Genomic DNA, 20,157 nt, shown 5'->3' with positions numbered 1-20,157 from the left:
TGCTAAGTTTTGAGTAATCAGTAACATGCAATGTTCATTTAACAGAACTGTAAGTGACAGTTCTCAAGCCAAGTCAAGTATCAGTAATGGGCCCTTAAAGGTTACGCACCTCAGAACCGCTACGGGCGGGCTGTCTTCTTATGTCCCCAGAACATCACGTACACAATGAGGCGAGAGTACTCCCCATTAGGGAGAGAAATAAAATGCTAAACAAACAGTTTCTGTTGAATCCCCAGAAAACCGGGCATCCCAACAGGCATCTGATTGATAAAGCTACACCTCCCATAAGCATTTTGAAACAAAAATTGCATGCATTTCCCTACCGCCAAAAGCAAATTTGAATCATGTTTGAAAGCAGCTATGTGCTATAAAACGGCGCAAATATTTATCACGTCGTAATGGGTTAAAAAACATGATTTTTTCCTTCACACATCAATAACATACTTTGCATAAAATATTTCAAAAATACGACTTTTGTAAATGGACACCAGAAATAAGAAAAATACACAACTGTTTTTGTGAGCGCAGCGATAATTTATAAATTGTGCTAGTACATATCGTTTTCAATGCAACCCTGCAGCTATCGAGCTTCGATGTTTACCATTTTGACAACTTATTCGATTATTGTCCGTTTTTTCATTTCCACTTTATTCACTCGTTCGTCCATTGTCAACTCAACCATAGATAATTTCGCCCAAAACGAATTTTGCTCTTTTGCTGTACGGTTGTGAAAGGCGGATAAGATAGATAAATATTTATTAAGAATCGTTCTGCGGAAATTTTGATTTATTTAAATAAAAATACAGAAAGTTGATATCACTAAAGTGTGCAATAAATACAAATACATATCAGACAATTGGATAGAGAAGATAGAAATGTGTATACGAATTGCTGCTTTCGCGGATTTATGTGAGAATTTGCTGTAATTACAAACAAAATATATGATAATTTTATAAAGCTTGAATCATTTAAACAACTGGGTGATTTATTTACGTTTGTTTCAAGTGGCACAGTGAAATTAATTGTAGTGAATTAAAATCTAAAGCCACACGAGCCGCTAAGCAACGAAGCAGATAATAAACATACAAAGAAATGTAATGTACCAATTTAAAATAAATTTATAGAATACATAAATTAAGAACTATATACACTTTTCGCTCTATCTGTTGCGTTATTCACAGCGTGGAATCTTCCGGCTACAATAATTCATTCTACTTGCATGCCCTCTGCTTTCAAGAGAGCCTGTGCAAGGTTGTTTACAAATTCCTCTAGAAGGTTGTGTTGTTCTATGAAAATTCTACCCCAATTGTTTTAGTTTATCTACGTTTTGGGCCGCTTCTTAATCGCCTCGTTCGTTTACCTTTTTCCGCGCCTTTATAGTTTTTCATTTTTTTAGCTTGTTCTGTGTGCTGTATTTTCCACTCCATTCATCTATGTATATTTTCCTTTTTATCTGCTACTATTATTGTTCTGCTTTCCAAGTATTTGTGTTTGTTTGCTTGGGCTCAGTTTTTGCCATTTCTCAAACTGTTGGCATTTACGCCAGGGATGATAAAAGGATTTTTTCATTTTGTACCAAACGAGGAAAAAAAATTATCAAATCATGCAAAAATGTACCAAAAGCCTTCGGATGTGAATTTGAACCAAACTAGAGATATTCTGCTTCTTTATCCAAAAATTGTTTAAAGTCAGGAAACTTTCTAACACAAATTACAGGGTAATAGTGCAGTTTACGGCACCCACCGAAATTTGGGCCAAAATCGAGTGAGGTATCAAAAGACGCGTATTCACGTCTAGATCAAAAATCCGAAAGCGGAAGTTAACTTTTTTTACCCGTTCAAAAGATATTATCGAAAAACCGAAAAAGACCCGCGGGTTCCTCCGAAACCGGGGGTGGGATCCATAGTATTTTTGCGCAGAACACCTTTCTGCGTAGGAGGCCTTCGGCCGCGCTTATAAAAAATAACCGTGGGCTACGCCATGCCAAGTCCGGGTGTGTGGTATAACCGTGGCTACCGCCACGGTGATGCACAATTTTTTTTGTGGGTACTTACACAACAACAACCACATTAAAATCGCCAACTTCAGCTGCAAATACCTCCGGAAAGAGATACAATTTTTCTCCGCCTCCGGATTATTGTTCTCGAGATTAATACGCGTCTTTTGATACCTCACTCGAAAATTTTGGCCCAACTTTAGGGTGGGTACCGTAAACTGCACTACTACCAACTAAAGGTAGTATAACAGGGAAATATTATTTATGAATAAATATTTTTCCGTTAAAAATAATAAAAGAAGTTTATCGATTGAAGCGTACAAGTATGTACATATGTATATAAATACATTCCTTTATTGAGTACCAGTAATGAACATAAAATTAATGTTTAAAAAATTGCATTCAATGCAAAAACATTTTAGGTACAAAAGATTTAGATTCAGGTATAAAAGTTGACAAATTGTCGCCTATATCTATACTAATAACTCATGTTCCAATCACTACATCAACAGTTCTTCATCTTTGAGTTCTTTAAATACCTCAGTTGACAAAATGCTTTTTTTCGTATCTATATTAGGACAACTACTGTTAGCTGATTCATCAAGTCTTTAGTTTTTATTAAATTCGAAACTGTTTTTATTTGAAATTTATTTCTACACTTCGTTTTAATTAAATTTTGTGTAGAAAATATCCTTTCTACGTTTGCGGATGAATGTGGAATCGACAATACGCCTTGAACTGCTCTATAAATATTGGAAAACATTGGCGCATTTAATTCATTTTTAACTGATCTTATTTCTTCCCAAAAGCTGCATATTTTTAAATTCTTGAATTTTTTAAGGCTCATTGCTCTGCTAAAGCTCTAAATTCAGAAATAATTTTCTCTATTTTATCAAAGTCAGATTTCGGAAACAAGTCCATAACTAAAAGAACAATACTATTTGTTACACCGCTTAAAATACTTTCTGGTGAAAGCTTTGCAGCCCACAACAAAGTTTTATCATTCACATTTACTTTCTTTAATAAAGTAATACAAAATTGTATATAGAATTGTTTAGCACAGCTCTTCAATATGTGTACGTCACCTTTTTCGAAAAGGTTGTTTGATGGAATGATATCCACATTAACACCGCAATAAACTTCATAAGATTTTTTTATAAAATTTCTCTCCATTTGATAAACTAAACTTTTTAATTTGTGAATAAAGCGCCAAATACACGACACGAACTTTTCCGCGAACATTCCGCAATCTTGTTCGCAGTTTTGGCCATACACCATACGAACTTTTGGCCGAACATTAGTTCTCTTTCAGACAGCGATGAACACGGACAACAATTGTGCTGCAGCAATATTGCTCGCTGTGGCAATTAAGCGTAAAAAAAGAGAGAAGATCGCAAAAAATAATTTGGTGCAAAGAATGATTTAAAAAACGAGCAGTTCTTGGACAAAGTGAGCTTATTAAAGAACTGGAATTGCATTGTGGTAACGCCTGCCAAAGGTTCTTCTTGATCTTTCAAAAAGCATAGCAAATTTTAGCACCAAAGAGTAGGAACATATTCATCCTCAGCACCAGCACCAGACTTCAAACTATCTCTCTTTTTTTTTGATTCACGCCGGTATTGCGCCCGCAAACTACTTATTTTTTTTATAACTGTATCCTTTGTGGTATCAGGATCTACTTCTTTTAATTTTTCGATTAAAGTCTCATAATCATTATTCTTTTTAATTCTATTACAATAATCTTTGCTTTTTACTTGACACAATGATGGCAAAGATTTATACATTTCAATAAATTCACTCAGAAATTTTGTATTGTCCATTTTACTTTTCCGCGCACGTCTGCTCCGTTCAGAAATTACTACGATTATGAGCTATTTTGCCATACACGCATGAACAGTTCGCGCAAATGTTCGCCAAAAATTAAAATAATTTGATTTTTGGCGAACATTTGCGCGAACTGGCAAACACCACCATGCACGACAGAAAAGGTCGCAGAAACATGACATAACGGGTGCTACGCGTCACCCATATAGTCGCCAAGCCTAAAAATCACCCACTGGAAGAAACTACAGGCCTGCAAAAATACTGCTCTTAGAATCGCCACGGGCTGTCTTCTTATGTCCCCAGAACACCATCTGCATAATGAGGCGAGAATACTCCCCATCAGGGAGAGAAATGAGATGCTGACCAAACTGTTCCTGTTGAATACCCAGAAACCTGGGCATCCCAACAGACATCTGATTGATGAACCAGCAGCGCCTAGGGGCTTAAGGAGTCATCTCCGTAAGCATTTTGAGGAAATACGGCACCTTAGAACCCAGCCGTATGAAGTGAAAAAACACAAGCAGGTGCTTGGTGAACTCCATAAACAGGCGTCGGACCTTTATGCCGGGAATTGCCCGGTGAATCCAGTGCTTAACGAAAATTATCCAAAACTTGCGGAAGAGGAACGCATACTCCCCAGGGAAACGCGTGTCACTCTTGCTCAACTTCGTTCTGGATACTGTAACAGGTTAAACTCTTACCTATCCAGAATCAACCCCGACATACAAAATGTATGCCCCGCTTGCAACGTGTCCCCACATGACACCAACCATCTCTTCAATTGTAATGTGGAACCAACGCCTCTAACACCCCTTTCCTTATGGTCCACCCCTGTTGAAACGGCAAGTTTCCTTGGACTCCCGTTAGAGGATATAGATAACAATTTGCGATCGGTCACGGCTATTAGGTGGGGCGAGCATTGCTACAACAACAACAACATAACGGGAATGTTCGCGGAAATATTCGTGTCGTGTTTTTGGCGCTTAAGTAAATGTATGCGAATATATTCAGACTGCATTTCTATATTCACATTATTTATTTCATTTAAAATATAAGAAAGAAATGTAAAATATACTTTATAAATAGGATTTTGAAAAAGTTCAGATATAAGATTAATATTTTGATTACTGCTTTTATTTTCAAATACGTAAAGATTAAAGTAATACTTGAGGGCATCCCATTGCTCAAGAATTCTGTCTATGACTGCTTGTCTATAAAGCCACCTTTTGGGGGCGTATTTTAGTATAATATGCATTTCTGTACCGAAATGTTCTTGAAAACTCAGAAAGTCTGCCCTCCTAAGGGGACTGTTAGAAAAATGATAGTTTACGTCTTTTAAAAATGTATCAATTTTGTTGGGAAATGCATCACAAACGGCCATTGAAGCTAAATTTAAAATGTAACAAACACCGGCATTAACATGCAGATTTGGAACAACTTGCTTCAGCCTTGCTTGCACTCCGCTTTTTGCTCCCATCATAACCGAGCAATTGTCGGCAGTGAAACCAATCATATTTTCAAGTGGTATTGAATGGTCTTTCAAAGATTTAATAATGTCATTAAAAATACCCTCCGCGGTACTATCGGTCAAAGGTATCAAATCTAAAAATCTATCAATGCACTTTTTATCAAAAATTCGAATCAAAACTTGCAAATTTTTTGATATACATATATCAGTCGTATCACCGATTATTAGAGATTAATAATTCTTCTGACAAAATGCAATTATGGATTTACTGGCCCTGTTATTTGAGTTATTATTTTCTGTGCCTTAATTCCCTTGATGCAAAATTAGTTCACAATTTTAGAATCAGTTATGCTATTTCTCATAAGCATATTTGAATGATCCATAATTGCAAATGGCAAATTGTGCTCGGCAAAAAAACAGCTAAACTTTACCTCAAAGCTCTTTGCGACTTGGCTTTCTGAATTGCTTCTAGATTTATTGTCAACGTACTTTACAATTTTCGGTGTAGTTTTGACTAAATTTTCAGCTCGAATATGAGCTTCAGAGTACGCATGTCGTTTAATATGAGCAAGTCCGCCCAGAAATGAAGAATTGCACAAAATACCTTTGCCGATTGCAAAGGACTTCAAGTGTAGTGCTGTATTTTACAAAAATGTACCAAATATCTCAATGTAGTACCAACGTACTTTAGGAATCGAAATGTACCAAAAAAAGTACAAATGTACCATGATTATCATCACTGATTTACGCTCGTACAGTAAACTTGCTCCCGGCGTCACCGTTTTGGCCCAACTTGTGCATTTTCGTTGTGGTGCTTTTGTTTGTTTAATGTTTTTATACTCAACGTGCTTTGCACACATAGTATATTAACTTTGATTGGATAACGGTTGGTTGTACAGGTATAAAGGAATCGAGATAGATATAGACTTCCATACATCAAAATCATCAGTATCGAAAAAAAATTTGATTGAGCCATGTCCGTCCGTCTGTCCGTTAACACTATAAGTTGAGTAAATATTGAGATATCTTCACCCAATTTGGTACACGAGCTTATCTGGACCCAGAATAGATTGGTATTGAAAATTAGCGAAATCGGATGATAACCAAGCGCAATTTTGATATATATAACATTTTTGAAAACACAAAAAACCTTATTATTTAGTAAATAGTACACCCAGAATGTTGAAATTTGACGTGTAGATTGACTCTTGATAAAAATTTGAAACAATTGTTTAAAATGAGCGCGGCACCGCTCACTTATAATAAAATCAATTTTACAAATATTAATCATAAATCAAAAATCGTTAAACCTATCGCAACAAAATTCCGCAGAGAGGTTGTCTCTACTATAAGGAACGCTTTGAAGAAAAATTAACGAAATCGGTTAAGGACCATGCCCACTTTTATATAAAAGATTTTTGAAAGGGTCATGGACGAATAAAATAAGCTATATCTTTGCAAAAAAGAGCTTTATATCAATGGTATTTCATTTCCCAAGAGGATTTATAACAATAAATAGGAAAAACTTCAAATTTAAAAAAATGGGCGTGGCACCGGCCCTTTTATGACTAAGCAGTTTTCTATGTTTCGGGAGCCATAACTCGAAGAAAAATTAACGGATCGTAATAAAATTGGGTACACATATTTTCCCTATAGCAGAAAATATTTCTAGTAAAAATGGACGGGATCGGTTAGAGACCACAGCAACTTAGATATAAAACAAGTTTAAAAGGGTCGTAAACTAGAATAATAAGCTATAAGTTAGCAAAAAATAGTTTTGAATCAATGATATTTCACTTATCAAGTTTTACTGTAAGAGGAAATGGGGAATTTTTCTTTTAAATGGGCGGTGTCACGTGTTATGTAGAAAAGTAATTTATCTGAAATGAAATGTACAATTAAAGTTCACGCTTAGTATATAATGTTCGGTTACACGCGAACTTAGACACCTTTACTTGTTCAATCCACCTTTTTGATTTGTTTTGTTTAAAATATTTAAAATTTGTTGGTGCTGGCGGATGTTCTGGTCCTTACTTCAGGTTTTTGCTTGTAATGTTGTATTGCATCGCAACAACAACAACATCGCCTCAACCTGCGCGGACTACTTTGTACAGTGGTTCACAAACAAAACCGTACGCGCTTTAAGATGTACCATAAAAGGCATGCCTCATTCCTTCAGAATATTATGGGGCATATTCATAGTCGAAAGCATGATACAAATATTTGTATCATGGTCAAAATGTAGTTACGGCTAGTCTATACTACAGCATAAGCTACCTCAGCGGCTAGGGGGTCGGAATATACCCGCGGTAGGTATGCCTGTCGTAAGAGGCGACTAAAATACCAGATTCAAGGGGCTGTGTAGCGCAACCCTTCAGGTTGCCAGCGCAATATATAGCTTCTCCAAACCCAATTGCCAACCTCACATATCCGCGGCAAATCCTGTTTCACTAACAGACGACGCTCTTGCGACCCCAAGCTCCTCATGGAACTTGGGGGTGGGGAGGGAATGATGGCCTGAAGGTTTAATGTGGCCATATAAATCGTTCCCGATATGGTCGGGCTAGCACCTTAATGGTGCTGTGTTACCGGAGCATGTCGGATCTGTATCCGGCAAAGGACCATCACATCGATAACACTCCCCAAAGCCTTCGGGGAGCAACCTTATCGCTACAGTAACAACAACAGCATGACGCTCTTTATACGCGTCCAAAAATATAGGAAGGGCTGTCAAAAGACGCGTTGGTACCAGGGTCGCGAAACCGAAAATGGAAAATAAAAATTTTTAGTCATTCAAAAGATATTAACGAAAACCCAAAAAATGACCCGGGTTCCTCCCAAATCGGTCGTGTGCTCAATAATTTTGGTCCAAACCACGTGTTTTGACACCTTACCCCAAGGCAGTCGGTTCTATGTACCGGAGCGACTCGGGATTTTTCCCGACCAAGGACTGTCATTTCAGTGTGACCCCATTTAATTTGTTTCGTCCCTCCCACAAATTGTCATCCTCCCAGCAGCTCCTTGCAGCAGGACTGCTACATATTCTCTTACTCCGGGAAGGTATCGAACCCAATCCGGGTCCGTCTCCTCACCCCGGTCCTGAGAAATGGTTTTGCTGCATTTGCCAGAAAAGAATCTTTTTAGGACGGTCATACTCTGTTCAGTGTGTCTCGTGCAAGGGATGGTTGCATCGGACAGGTTGTTCTGGGCTTGATCCCAAAACCCGACGTCCACGTAACTTTTATAAATCTTTTGTGGCTCCTTGCTGCTCACGCTCAAGGGCGTCCCGTAGTCTACGCCTAAGCGTATCCCCACTACCTTCCAGCAGCTTCGCTGCTCAGCAAGCCACAACAAGTACCCGCTGCTGCTCGCGCCCCACGGCGCCAACAACTCAAACAGCTGATACCACTCATAACTACTACCTTCGTAGTAGAGCTGGTAGCAATGCTGAGCATCAGCCCCTGCCCCCGTCTTCTTCTCCTCCCCTCTTTTCTGCAATTTTCTTTCAGCAATCGTGCAGGTCAGGGAAACAGACTCTTAGTCCCTGCCTCCGTTTGCACCGTCTGCCAGCACAGAATATATAGGTTTGCGACATCCGCTCAATGCAGCTCCTGCCTTGGGTGGTGCCACTTTCCTAGATGTTCTGGTCTCCGCGACGGCAACCCCTCGACGGGTTTCATCGCGCCATGTTGCCAGGTCGTAAACCCAAATCATCCGGGTACCCCAATGCTTGCCCAAGGGCGCCCAGTCCCAAGGCCACAACAGCAATTGCGTCCTGGCCTTCCACAACCTAGGCGTAGTCACCCCTCACTTACCCCTAGAGTGGCGGCGTCACCCCTCATGCACTTCAGAATTCTGCAGTTCAACTGTAATGGACTAACTGGGAAGATTACGGAGATAGTCGATTTCATGAAGCGGCACAACATCCGCATTTCTGCGATTCAAGAGACTAAACTCACAGCAAGATCTGCATTGCAGACCTGCTCTGGTTATAATGTCCACAGGAAAGACCGCGAGAGCGGAAATGGAGGCGGCCTCGCGTTTATTATACACCACTCTGTGCAATATCATATATTTGATCCTGGCATCGACCGCAGTGACAATGTCTTAGAACGTCAAGGCCTATCTGTCCGGTCAGGCGATGCAAATCTAGAAATCATCAACATCTACATCCCTCCTGTCACCTGTTGCCCCAGTGGATACCGCCCTAATATCGAGGCCTTACTCACTGGCAACAATCGCATTATCTTAGGAGATTTCAATGCCCATCACGACCTATGGCATTCAAACTTGCGGGCGGACAGTAGGGGTGAGATGTTGGCGGATCAAATAGACGAAACGACGTTCTGCACAATTAACGGAGACGCCCCCACACGTATGGTAGGAAGCTGTCATAGCTCGCCAGATATCTCAATCGTGAGCGCAGAACTCGTAAACTGCGTCAACTGGCAGCCGATGGTAACATTGGCATCCGACCACCTGCCCATACTAATTTCGTTCGAGCGTACCGCCGACTTCATCGTCACCGAAAAACGCACTTTCATAAACTTCAAAAAAGGAAAGTGGGAAGAATATAAATCTGCAACAGACAGCAGCTTTGCTGCCCTCCCTATCCCGACTGATGCCCGCCAAGGGGAGCGTGCCTTCCGTAAGGTCATTGAATCCGCCTCGGCACATTTCATTCCCGCCGGGAGAATTCCCGAAATCCGGCCCACTTCCCGGCGGAGGCCGCGAGCTTAGCGAGGGAACGCGACCTTATAAGACAGCTTGATCCAGGCGACCCCCAAATAAGGGATATAAACCAACGCATCAGATTGCTTGTGGACGAACACAAGCGGGCGAAATGGGAAGAGCACCTAAGAGGTTGTAACCTCTCTACCGGTGTAGGTAAACTTTGGTCCACCGTAAAGTCCCTATCGAATCCGACTAAGCACAAAGACAAAATTTCCATCGCCTTTGGCGATAAGGTACTGTCGGATGCGAAAAAATGCGCGAGCGCTTTCTGCCGACAATATATAATGCATCCTACGGTCGACAAAGATAGACGGAGAGCCAATAGACGTGCACATAAACACAAACTCAGCGCGTCACCAATTACCATCACCGCTAGAGAGGTTGAGGACGCCATTGGTCGCGCTAAACCATCCAAAGCAGTGGGCCCAGACGGCATAGCCATGCCGATGCTTAAAAACCTAGGGAAAGAGGGTTTCAAATATTTAGCGCATGTCTTCAACCTGTCTCTTTCCACCTTTGTCATCCCCGAGAAATGGAAAATGGCCAAGGTGGTCCCGCTACTAAAGCCTGGGAAACCAGCTAACGTAGGTGAGTCATATCGTCCGATATCTCTCCTATCGCCAGTGGCAAAGACGCTTGAAGCCATTTTGATCCCTCATTTCCAGGCACATTTGCAGCTAGCCCCTCATCAGCATGGCTTCAGAAAACTCCATAGCACTACCTCCGCGCTAAATGTCATTAGCACCCAGATAAATTGCGGTTTGAATCAATATCCCCACCATAGAACAGTACTCGTAGCGTTAGACCTATCAAAAGCTTTTGATACGGTCAACCATGGCTCGTTACTGGAAGACCTGGAAGGGTCTACCCTTCCCCCATGTCTTAAAAGGTGGACCGCAAATTATCTGGGTGGTCGGCAGGCATCGGTGCAATTCAGAAACGAAACATCAAAACAAAGGAGAATTAAACAAGGGGTGCCACAGGGTGGTGTCCTATCCCCGCTTTTGTTTAATTTCTACATATCTAAGCTACCTTCACCACCGGAAGGAGTCACAATCGTTTCCTACGCCGATGACTGCACAATAATGGCCACAGGCCCAGGCCCAAAGATCGATGAGCTATGCAACAAAATAAACGGCTATCTCCCTGATCTCTCCAGTTTTTTCGCCTCGCGAAACCTGTCATTGTCACCGACTAAATCTTCCGCGACCTTATTTACAACATGGACGCCCCAAATGTCGACCATATTGAACATCCACGTTGATGGCACTACGCTACCGACTGTCCCACACCCCAAAATCTTGGGTGTGACGTTTGATCAGGATCTACATTTTGGTGCGCACGCAACCGCAATTGTTCCAAGAATTCAGAGCCGTAATAAAATCCTCAAATCCCTTGCTGGCAGTACCTGGGGAAAAGATAAAGAAACGCTCTTGACCACATACAAAGCAATTAGCCAGCCGATTACGTGCTACGCGTCACCCATATGGTCGCCAAGCCTAAAAACCACCCACTGGAAGAAACTACAGGCCTGCCAAAATACTGCTCTCAGAATCGCCACGGGTTGTCTTCTTATGTCCCCAGAACACCACCTGCATAATGAGGCGAGAATACTCCCCATCAGGGAGAGAAATGAGATGCTGACCAAACAGTTTCTGTTGAATACCCAGAAACCTGGGCATCCCAACAGACACCTGATTGACGAAACACCGCCTAGGGGCCTAAGGAGTCATCTCCGTAAGCATTTTGAGGAAATACGGCACCTGAGAACCCAGCCGTATGAAGCGGAAAAACACAAGCAGGTCCTTGGTGAACTCCATAGACAGGCGTCGGACCTTTATGTCGGGAATTGCCCGGTGAATCCAGTACTTGAAGAAAAATATCCAGAACTCGCAGAAGAGGAACGCATACTCCCCAGGGAAACGCGTGTCACTCTTGCTCAACTTCGTTCTGGATACTGTAACAGGTTAAACTCTTACCTATCCAGAATCAACCCCGACATACAAAATGTATGCCCTGCTTGTAATGTGTCCCCACATGACACCAACCATCTCTTTAATTGTAATGTGGAACCAACGCCTCTAACACCCCTTTCCTTATGGTCCACCCCTGTTGAAACGGCAAGTTTCCTTGGACTCCCGTTAGAGGATATTGATGACAATTTGTGATCGGTCGCGGCTATTAGGTGGGGCGAGCATTGCTACAACAACAACAACAACAACACCCTACCCCATATTTTTTGAGCTGGAAAACAATAATCCGAAAGCGGAAAAGAAAAATTTCGAGTCGCTCAAAAGATATTGACGAAAATCCGAAGAATTAACCCCGGATCCCTCCGGAACCTGGACCGATTAGAGAACCAACTGAAAGATGTTTAGCCTTCTACGACCGGATATATAGCTGATATTATATTCGTTATAACGAAGACAGCTGCAACCCAATTGTGTACCTCACCTACCCGAGCGAATTTCTTTAGAAGTCGGGGGCCTGGCGAGCCAAGTTCCTCTGGAAATTAAGCCGTGGGAGGCAGGCTGGCCAAAAAGGTTCAATGTCTTGATAGTAAATAGTTCCCGAGATAGCCGGGATACAATCTTTATCGTGCTTGTTACTGGAACGTACCGGATTTATATCCGGCACAGGACCATCAATATCGATAACCATCCCTAAAAACTTCGTAAAGTGTCTTCATCGTTACAACAACCAAGAACAAACAACAGAGTTTCTCAAAATACAGCTCCGAGACATATTCAAGGATCAGGAAGTTAAAGGAACAATTAACTATTTGGATCTAACCATAAAAATAATATGCCATATGGCATAATAGGGAACTCAAACCATTCACATCAGCCTTTTCTCATTTGATCATAAAATTAAGCGAACCCGTTAACTAAAAGATAAGATACATTCAATTGCCACAAACACAGGATATGGAAGCAATATATAGCTCAAAATTAGATGGGATGCAAAGAAAAAAAGGTATTGCAAACCGAGGAAGCCACTATACTCGCGTCAGTTTTACTATACTCTGGAAAAGTATCGTACAAACTATTTAGCGAAGGTATTCCAAAAGCATAATATCCAGACGACATTCAGAAAGACGAAAAGCGTTGGGCACATATCAAAATCCGGTGCAAAAATGGGGATCCATTAGACATTAACTGCTAATGAGCAGAGCTACATTTTGCAAACTAGTCGCATGCTTAGAACTGGATTTCGTGAACATATAAGGGTTTTTGGCAGGAAAACTTTGAATTTAAGTAATAGTATTAGTGACACAGCCGCAAACAACCCCAGCAGGTTAGGGGGCTTGATATATACCCGCAGCAGGTATAGTTATGTACCTGCCGTAAGAGTCGACAAGCGTGGTCGTACTAAATCGTTCCCGAGATGGTGCTTTTTAGCGGAACGTATCGGATTTGCATCCGGCAAAGGACCATCAACATCGATTTCATCCACAAGGCCTTGAGGTAGTTTCCTTATCGCTACAACAACAACAACATTGCAAACCACATGTTTCATAAATTATGTAATACAAAAAAATTATATATATAGCGAAACTTCTCCATAATTCATAAAGGCTTACGATTAAACATACTGGAACACATGGAAATAAAGAAACAGAAAACATTAGATTTGTTATTCGAACCCCCAAAGATCACAAAAAATGCCATCAAGCTCCATAAAAAAACATATTAAACTTGCTGACTTTTGCCTGCCAACGAATCTCACAAAGCTATACATCTCAAATAGCACCTTAACAAGCGTGCATATACTCTGCAGCGAATCGAACCAGCTTATAAATGAGGCTTTGTATGGCCTGATTGTAACGTGTCCCCACATAACACCAACCATGTTTTTAATTGCAACAACCCAAAAACACCAACACCAACCATTTTTTTTTTTTTTTGTTATCGTTAGTAAGACCTATATTGGAATATGCTTCCATTATCTGGAACCCGCGTTATGAGGTTCATAGCGAAAAATTGGAATCGGTCCAGAAGCAATTTTTGCTCTTTGCGTTAAATCATTTGCCCTGGGATCCATCAAGGAACCTACCGCCCTATTGCAGCCGGTTAAAACTTTTACAGCTGCCTTCATTACAGAGCCGTAGGGAGATGCTTGGCGTTTTATTTATGGTAAAACTATTAAGGGGGATGATAAACAGTCCATTTCTGCTTGGCGAGGTGATGTTTAATGTCCCTTTTAGGCCCTCTCGGTATTTCCAACCGCTATATTTAAATACATGTAGATCGAATTTTCAAATGCATGAACCTCTTCGTTGTCTGTGTCAAGATTTCAATAATCACTGCAATAATATTGATACTTGCGACACACTTTACAGTATAAAAAAAATATATACTCACTGCTTTGAACTCATAACTGTTTCAAAATCACATGTTAAACTAAATCTGTTACCTGCTCCAGTTACTTTGGGCGGGTGGCTTGGAATCACGTCCTTTCTAACCTCCCACACATCGCAGCCCTACTCATTGTGTGTTAAATATACATCAGCTGCTGGAAATCATGTCCATTCCGACAGCACTAATAATCAATAGTTACTTTGGGCGGGTGGCTTGGAATCACGTCCTTTCCAGCCTCCCACACATCGCAGCCCTACTATTGTGTGTTAAATATACATCAGCTGCTCGAAATCACGTCCATTCCGACAGCACTGATAATCAATTCCGTTGCTCGGCATCACGGTCCATCCCGACAACTGATTCAATAATATGTGTATATACATATTTTATAATATAATTTTGCTCACTATGTATGCTTGTTAATTTTACACTGTAATCCGCATTTATATTCATTCATTAATTCATATTTAGTCTGACTGATTGTAAAATTTGTAGACTAACAAATAAATAAATAAATAAATAAATAAATGTGGAACCAACGCCTCTTAACACCCCTATTTCTTTGGTCCAGCGCTGTTGAAGCGGCAAATTTCCTCGGGGTCCCGATAGAGAATATTCATGACACCTTGTGAGTATTCGCATCTATTGGATAGGGCGGTGCACTGCTACAACTACAACAACCTCTCTCTCTCTCTCTCTCTTCCACTTCCACTCAATCTTCCTCTCTTCCTTCGCCACACCACTACGTTTTCATCGGCCAATTCTTTCACTTACCTCTCTCCCCCGTCCCGTAAAATCTTCCTTTTCCTTTACCTCTCCCTTCTTCTTGTACATCCCTTTCTCTATACCCGCCCGCAACATCTATATCTCTATTTTTGGCTTCTGTTGCTGCATTAGTCAGAATAAACGCGAAAATAAAATGTGAAATTAGTAAGAGCTGTTGTTGTTGTTGTAGCGATAAGGTTACTCCCCGAAGGCTTTGGGGAGCGTTATCGATGTGATGGTCCTTTGTCGGATACAGATCCGGTATGCTCCGGTAACACAGCACCATTAAGGTACTAGCCCGACCATCTCGGGAACGATTTATATGGCCACACTAAACCTTCAGGACATCCCTCCCTCCCCACCCCATGAGGAGCTTTGGGTCGCCAGAGCCTCGTCTGTTAGTGAAACGGGATTCGCCGCTCGAAGGTGAGGTTGACAATTGGGTTGGAGAAGCTATATATTGCGCTACACAACCCCTTGAATCCCATTAATAAGAGCTCTTTCGTATTGGTTGCTTTTACTATTTGCTACCTATTTGGTTTATTTGTTGAATATTTCACACCACATTGTTGTTTTTGCTTTCCATATGTATTCGCAGCATATGTTTATCAGAGATATATGTATATAGTATTTCTATTGTGTTGTTTACATTGGCAGTAGCAACGTTTCAGTCGTCGCCAGCACTACTTTATCACTTCCGTTTTTATCAGTTCATTTATTTTTATCAATTGCCTGACAAAAGTCAAGGGGAGAGTGGTGGATATAATATGTAGAATAGGGTGGGTCAAATTTATTGTTGAAAAGGCACATCCAGTTTCTGAATCTATGGGTCACACTACGTAATATTGTCCATGGGACCATAGGTCTGAAATGAATTTCGAGCCTTCCTAATTTTGTTAGAAAATGTTATATCCCAATCCGAATCCGAATTTGACATTTATTTTCATGTATTTTATTTGTGAGAGCCGCTATTCGGATTGGGATATAAAATTTTCTAACAAAATGAGAGATGCTCGAAATTCATTTCAGACCTATGGTCCCATGGACAATAATACTCAATATGACCCATAGATTCAGAAGTAATTCTTTACTTTAGCTCACAACTGCTAAAACTCATCCAAAAATATCTGCGCAAAAATACTTTGGATCCCACCCCCGGTTTCGGAACACTCCGGAGATTTTTGGAAATATCTTTTGACAGAAAGTAATGTTTTAATTTCCGCTTTAGGATTCGTGGTGGTTCATAACGCGACTTTTGACACCTCTCCCGATATTTTTGGATGAGTTTTAGCAGTTGTGAGCTAAAGTAAAGAATTACCGATTCAGAAACTGGATGTGCACATGAAGTTTTTTCCCCCTTTTTTCCAAATACAATTTGACCCGCCCTAATATAGAACCTCCGGCTGTTTGTATATATAGACATGAAAAAAACATAAATTTATCAATAAATTTACTCTATCTGCCAGACAAGCTCATTCTTTGTTTGGCAACTATTTACTGCACTTCAAGGTTAGTAAAGCTGATTACTATCGCTTGCCTCCTGATGAAAACTATCTTATAAGCGTGCCATATGTTCAAAAGTCCCCAAAGTTTGTAAATCTGGTGATTAATCCTCGAACTTTTTACAGATGAGTTTCTCTTCTTCTTGTTGCATTGCCGGATATTAATCTCGTACATTCCGGAAAATAGCACCAATAAGATACTAGCTGGCCAGCTCGAGGACGATTTAAAATGACCAAGTTAAATCGTCTGGGTCATTTAACCCCCCCCCCCCCCCCCCCCCCTATTCGTGAGAAACTTGGGGTCGCAAGCTACGCGCGTGCTAAATAATCAGGATTCGCTACGATTAGGTGAGGTTGGCAATTCGATTGCGGGTAGGGGGTCAGAATATACCCGCGGTAGGTATGCCTGTCGTAAGAGCCGACTAAAATACCAGATTCATGGGGCTGTGTAGCGCAACCCTTTCAGGTTGCCAGCGCAGTATATAGCTTCTCCAAACCCAATTGTCAACCTCACCTATTCGCGGCGAATCCTTTTTCACTAACAGACGAGGCTCTGGCGATTCCAAGCTCCTCATAGAACTTGGGAGTGGGGAGGCAGGGATGGCCTGAAGGTTTAATGTGGCCGTTCCCGAAATAGTCGGGCCACCTTAATGGTGCTGTGTTACCGGAGCGTACCGGATCTGTATCCGGCAAAGGACCATTACATCGATAACACTCTCCAAAGCCTTCGGGGAGAAACCTTATCGCTACAACAACAACAACAAGCTATAAATTGCCCTGGCAACCCCTTTAAAGGATTGCGCAACACTACTCCTTGATGTGTTGATTGGTTTAGATACGGTAAAGCGATGCCAAAACTTGAGACTTTTTAACTCATGACGAGCTTAACATGTCTGTAAAAGTTGAAGCTCTTGAAAAAGAAGATGAGGTCAATGTATATCCAGCCTAAGTGCCTAAAGTATGCTTTGGTCGGAGAATATTGGAGCGCAATATGATGGTTTTTTTCAAATAAATTCACATTGTAGGCACAATAAATAACAGTACTTTTGCTACTTTCTAATGCGGCAGTTACCCACCGACGTGTGCCGTACGTAAGGACGTTTGTCGTACGAAGCACGTTTGACCGAACTCTCAAGCCCGTAGGAATCAATGTGTGCGTCTGTGTACATGTACATAACATATTTGTGTGTGTATTGTTTACAGATAAGCACTGTTGCCATTGACCATTTTGCATGTATGCTTATGGAAACATCAACTTTTTCCAATTTAATTTTTGATATTGTAAAAGGCCGGAATACATATTAAATAAGTATAAATAGATTAAATATTTATAATCAGCACTTTTACATAATTATTTCGAATTATTTCCACAATTTTTCAATCTTGAATTAGGCGTTTTTGCATAAAATTGCAAACGGTCAAAAATTAGCGCACAAAAGTTTACTAGGCAACTCTGTCTAGTGAGAGGGCGATCAGCTGACACGTTCTTACGGAAAAAATCAAAATTGTTTTGATTTCTACGTTCCGGGCTACGTACGTACGGGCGTTGCACGTCGGTGAGTTTTCTACGTACGTTCGTGAGTAACCACGGCTTCAGCTGACACGACCTATCTTATGAGTGTGCAATGTAAACGAAAACTCACCGACGTGCAACGCCCGTACGTACGTAGCCCGGAACGTAGAAATCAAAACAATTTTGATTTTTTCCGTATGAACGTGTCAGCTGATCGCTCTCTCACTAGACAGAGTTGCCTAGTAAACTTTTGTGCGTTAATTTTTGACCGTTTGCAGTTTTATGCAAAATACCTAATTAAAGTTTGACAAACTGTGAAAATAATTCGAAATAATTATGTAAAGGTGCAGATTATAAATATGTAATCTATTTATATTTATTTAATATTAATTCCAGCCTTTTACAACATCAAAAATTAAATTGGAAAAAGTTGATGTTTCCATAAGCATACATGCAAAATGGTCAATGGCAACAGTGCTTATCTGTAAACAATACACACACAAATATGTTATGTACATGTACACAGACGCACACATTGATTCCTACGGGCTTGAGAGTTCGGTCAAACGTGCTTCGTACGACAAACGTCCTTACGTACGGCACACGTCGGTGGGTAACTGCCGCATGACACGTTTTTTCTACGTACGTTCGTGGGTAACTGCCGCATAAGGTTTACTTTAGTTCAGTTCTTTAATAGGGCTCAGTTCTTGGCGTCAAAAACGGCTTGGGGAACAGACCTACCACAATTATTACTACAAACAACACTTACGCTTTTTTCTTCTTTTTCAGAAATGTTTGCAGCACGCAAAAAATAACGATGCACCAACTTTAACTGACATCTAAAGCAACATAATAAATTAAACATATCACGAAGGCGTACTTTCATTGTTTCGCACGTTGTCCAATAACTAAGAGTGTGTAAAAAAAGCTTGTTTACTTAGAGCTTATGTTGAATACCTGAATGCGATGGCTACTGAGCCATTTTTAGCAAACTCCAGGACAATAGCAACAAGAAAAACGAAAACTCAAAAATATGTTGCGGCGAGCCAAAAGCGATTATATAAAAATAACTTAAAAATTAAAGCAATAAAAAACATATCAATAACAAGTGTTACAGCAAAGATTGTGAATAGAATCGAAAACGAGAATAGTGCCACACGTCTACATCGACAATATCAACTCAGACGTCACGTTGCTACGAATACAAGTAATTGCAGTGGCTACCATGGGAATTGTCATCAATGTCATAGTCACAAGAGATTAAGTTGTGGTAGCAGCGTAAATTGGCTATTCCTCTTATCACTCATAGCAACCTGTTTTATTGGTGATAGTCAACAAATTAAAAATGGTAAGTATTTTATGTTGACTTGTGTATTTTTACCTACAACAACAATTAAAAGTTGCAAATTTTATTGTCTTTCAAACAATTGGAAAGTTTAGCGCTTTGCAAAATGCAAGATATTTCAACACATGATCGAATTTGTAATGAAAAAAATTAGTCACTTAATTACTTCTTGATTAGGCACTTAATATGGAGAGCAGTGTGGTTAAATTGGAACTGCCCATAGTCTTACCGCATATGCTCAATCGTTTTTATACTCAGCTGAGCAGAGCTCACAGAGTATATAAATTTTGTTCGCATAACGGTAATCCGTAACGGCATAAACTAATCGAGATAGATATAGACTTCTATATATCAAAATGATCTGGGCGAAAAAAGAAATTCATTTAGCCATGTCCGTCCGTCCGTCCGTAAACACGATAACTTGAGTAAATTTTAAGGTATCGTAATGAAATTTGGTACGTAAGTTCCTGGGCACTCATCTTAGATCGCTATTTAAAATGAACGAAATCGGACTATAACCACACCTACTTTTTAGATATCGAAAATTTCGGAAAACCGAAAAAGTGCGATAATTCATTACCAAAGACGGCTAAAGCGATGAAATTTGGTAGGTGGGTTGACCTTATGACGCAAAATTAAAAATCAATAA

The 20,157-nt window shown here is 40.4% G+C and overlaps 1 protein-coding gene across 1 annotated transcript in view; it reads left to right on the top strand.

The window, feature by feature from the left end:
* Nucleotides 1-693: 693 nt before the first annotated feature.
* arr (low-density lipoprotein receptor-related protein 6) overlaps nucleotides 694-20,157 on the top strand; it is a 259,110-nt gene continuing 239,646 nt past the window's right edge. Inside the window, exons 1-2 of the mRNA XM_067771699.1 lie at nucleotides 694-1,094; nucleotides 18,953-19,511. Coding sequence (XP_067627800.1) covers nucleotides 19,130-19,511 — 382 coding nt within the window. The 5' untranslated portion in view covers nucleotides 694-1,094; nucleotides 18,953-19,129. The remainder of the gene's footprint in view (nucleotides 1,095-18,952; nucleotides 19,512-20,157) is intronic.

Source organism: Eurosta solidaginis, chromosome 3 (assembly GCF_040869045.1).
Source record: "Eurosta solidaginis isolate ZX-2024a chromosome 3, ASM4086904v1, whole genome shotgun sequence".
Classification (NCBI taxonomy): Eukaryota; Metazoa; Arthropoda; class Insecta; order Diptera; family Tephritidae; genus Eurosta; species Eurosta solidaginis.
The sequence above is the reverse complement of the archived record's forward strand: the minus strand, read 5'-3'. Positions and strand labels throughout refer to the sequence as shown.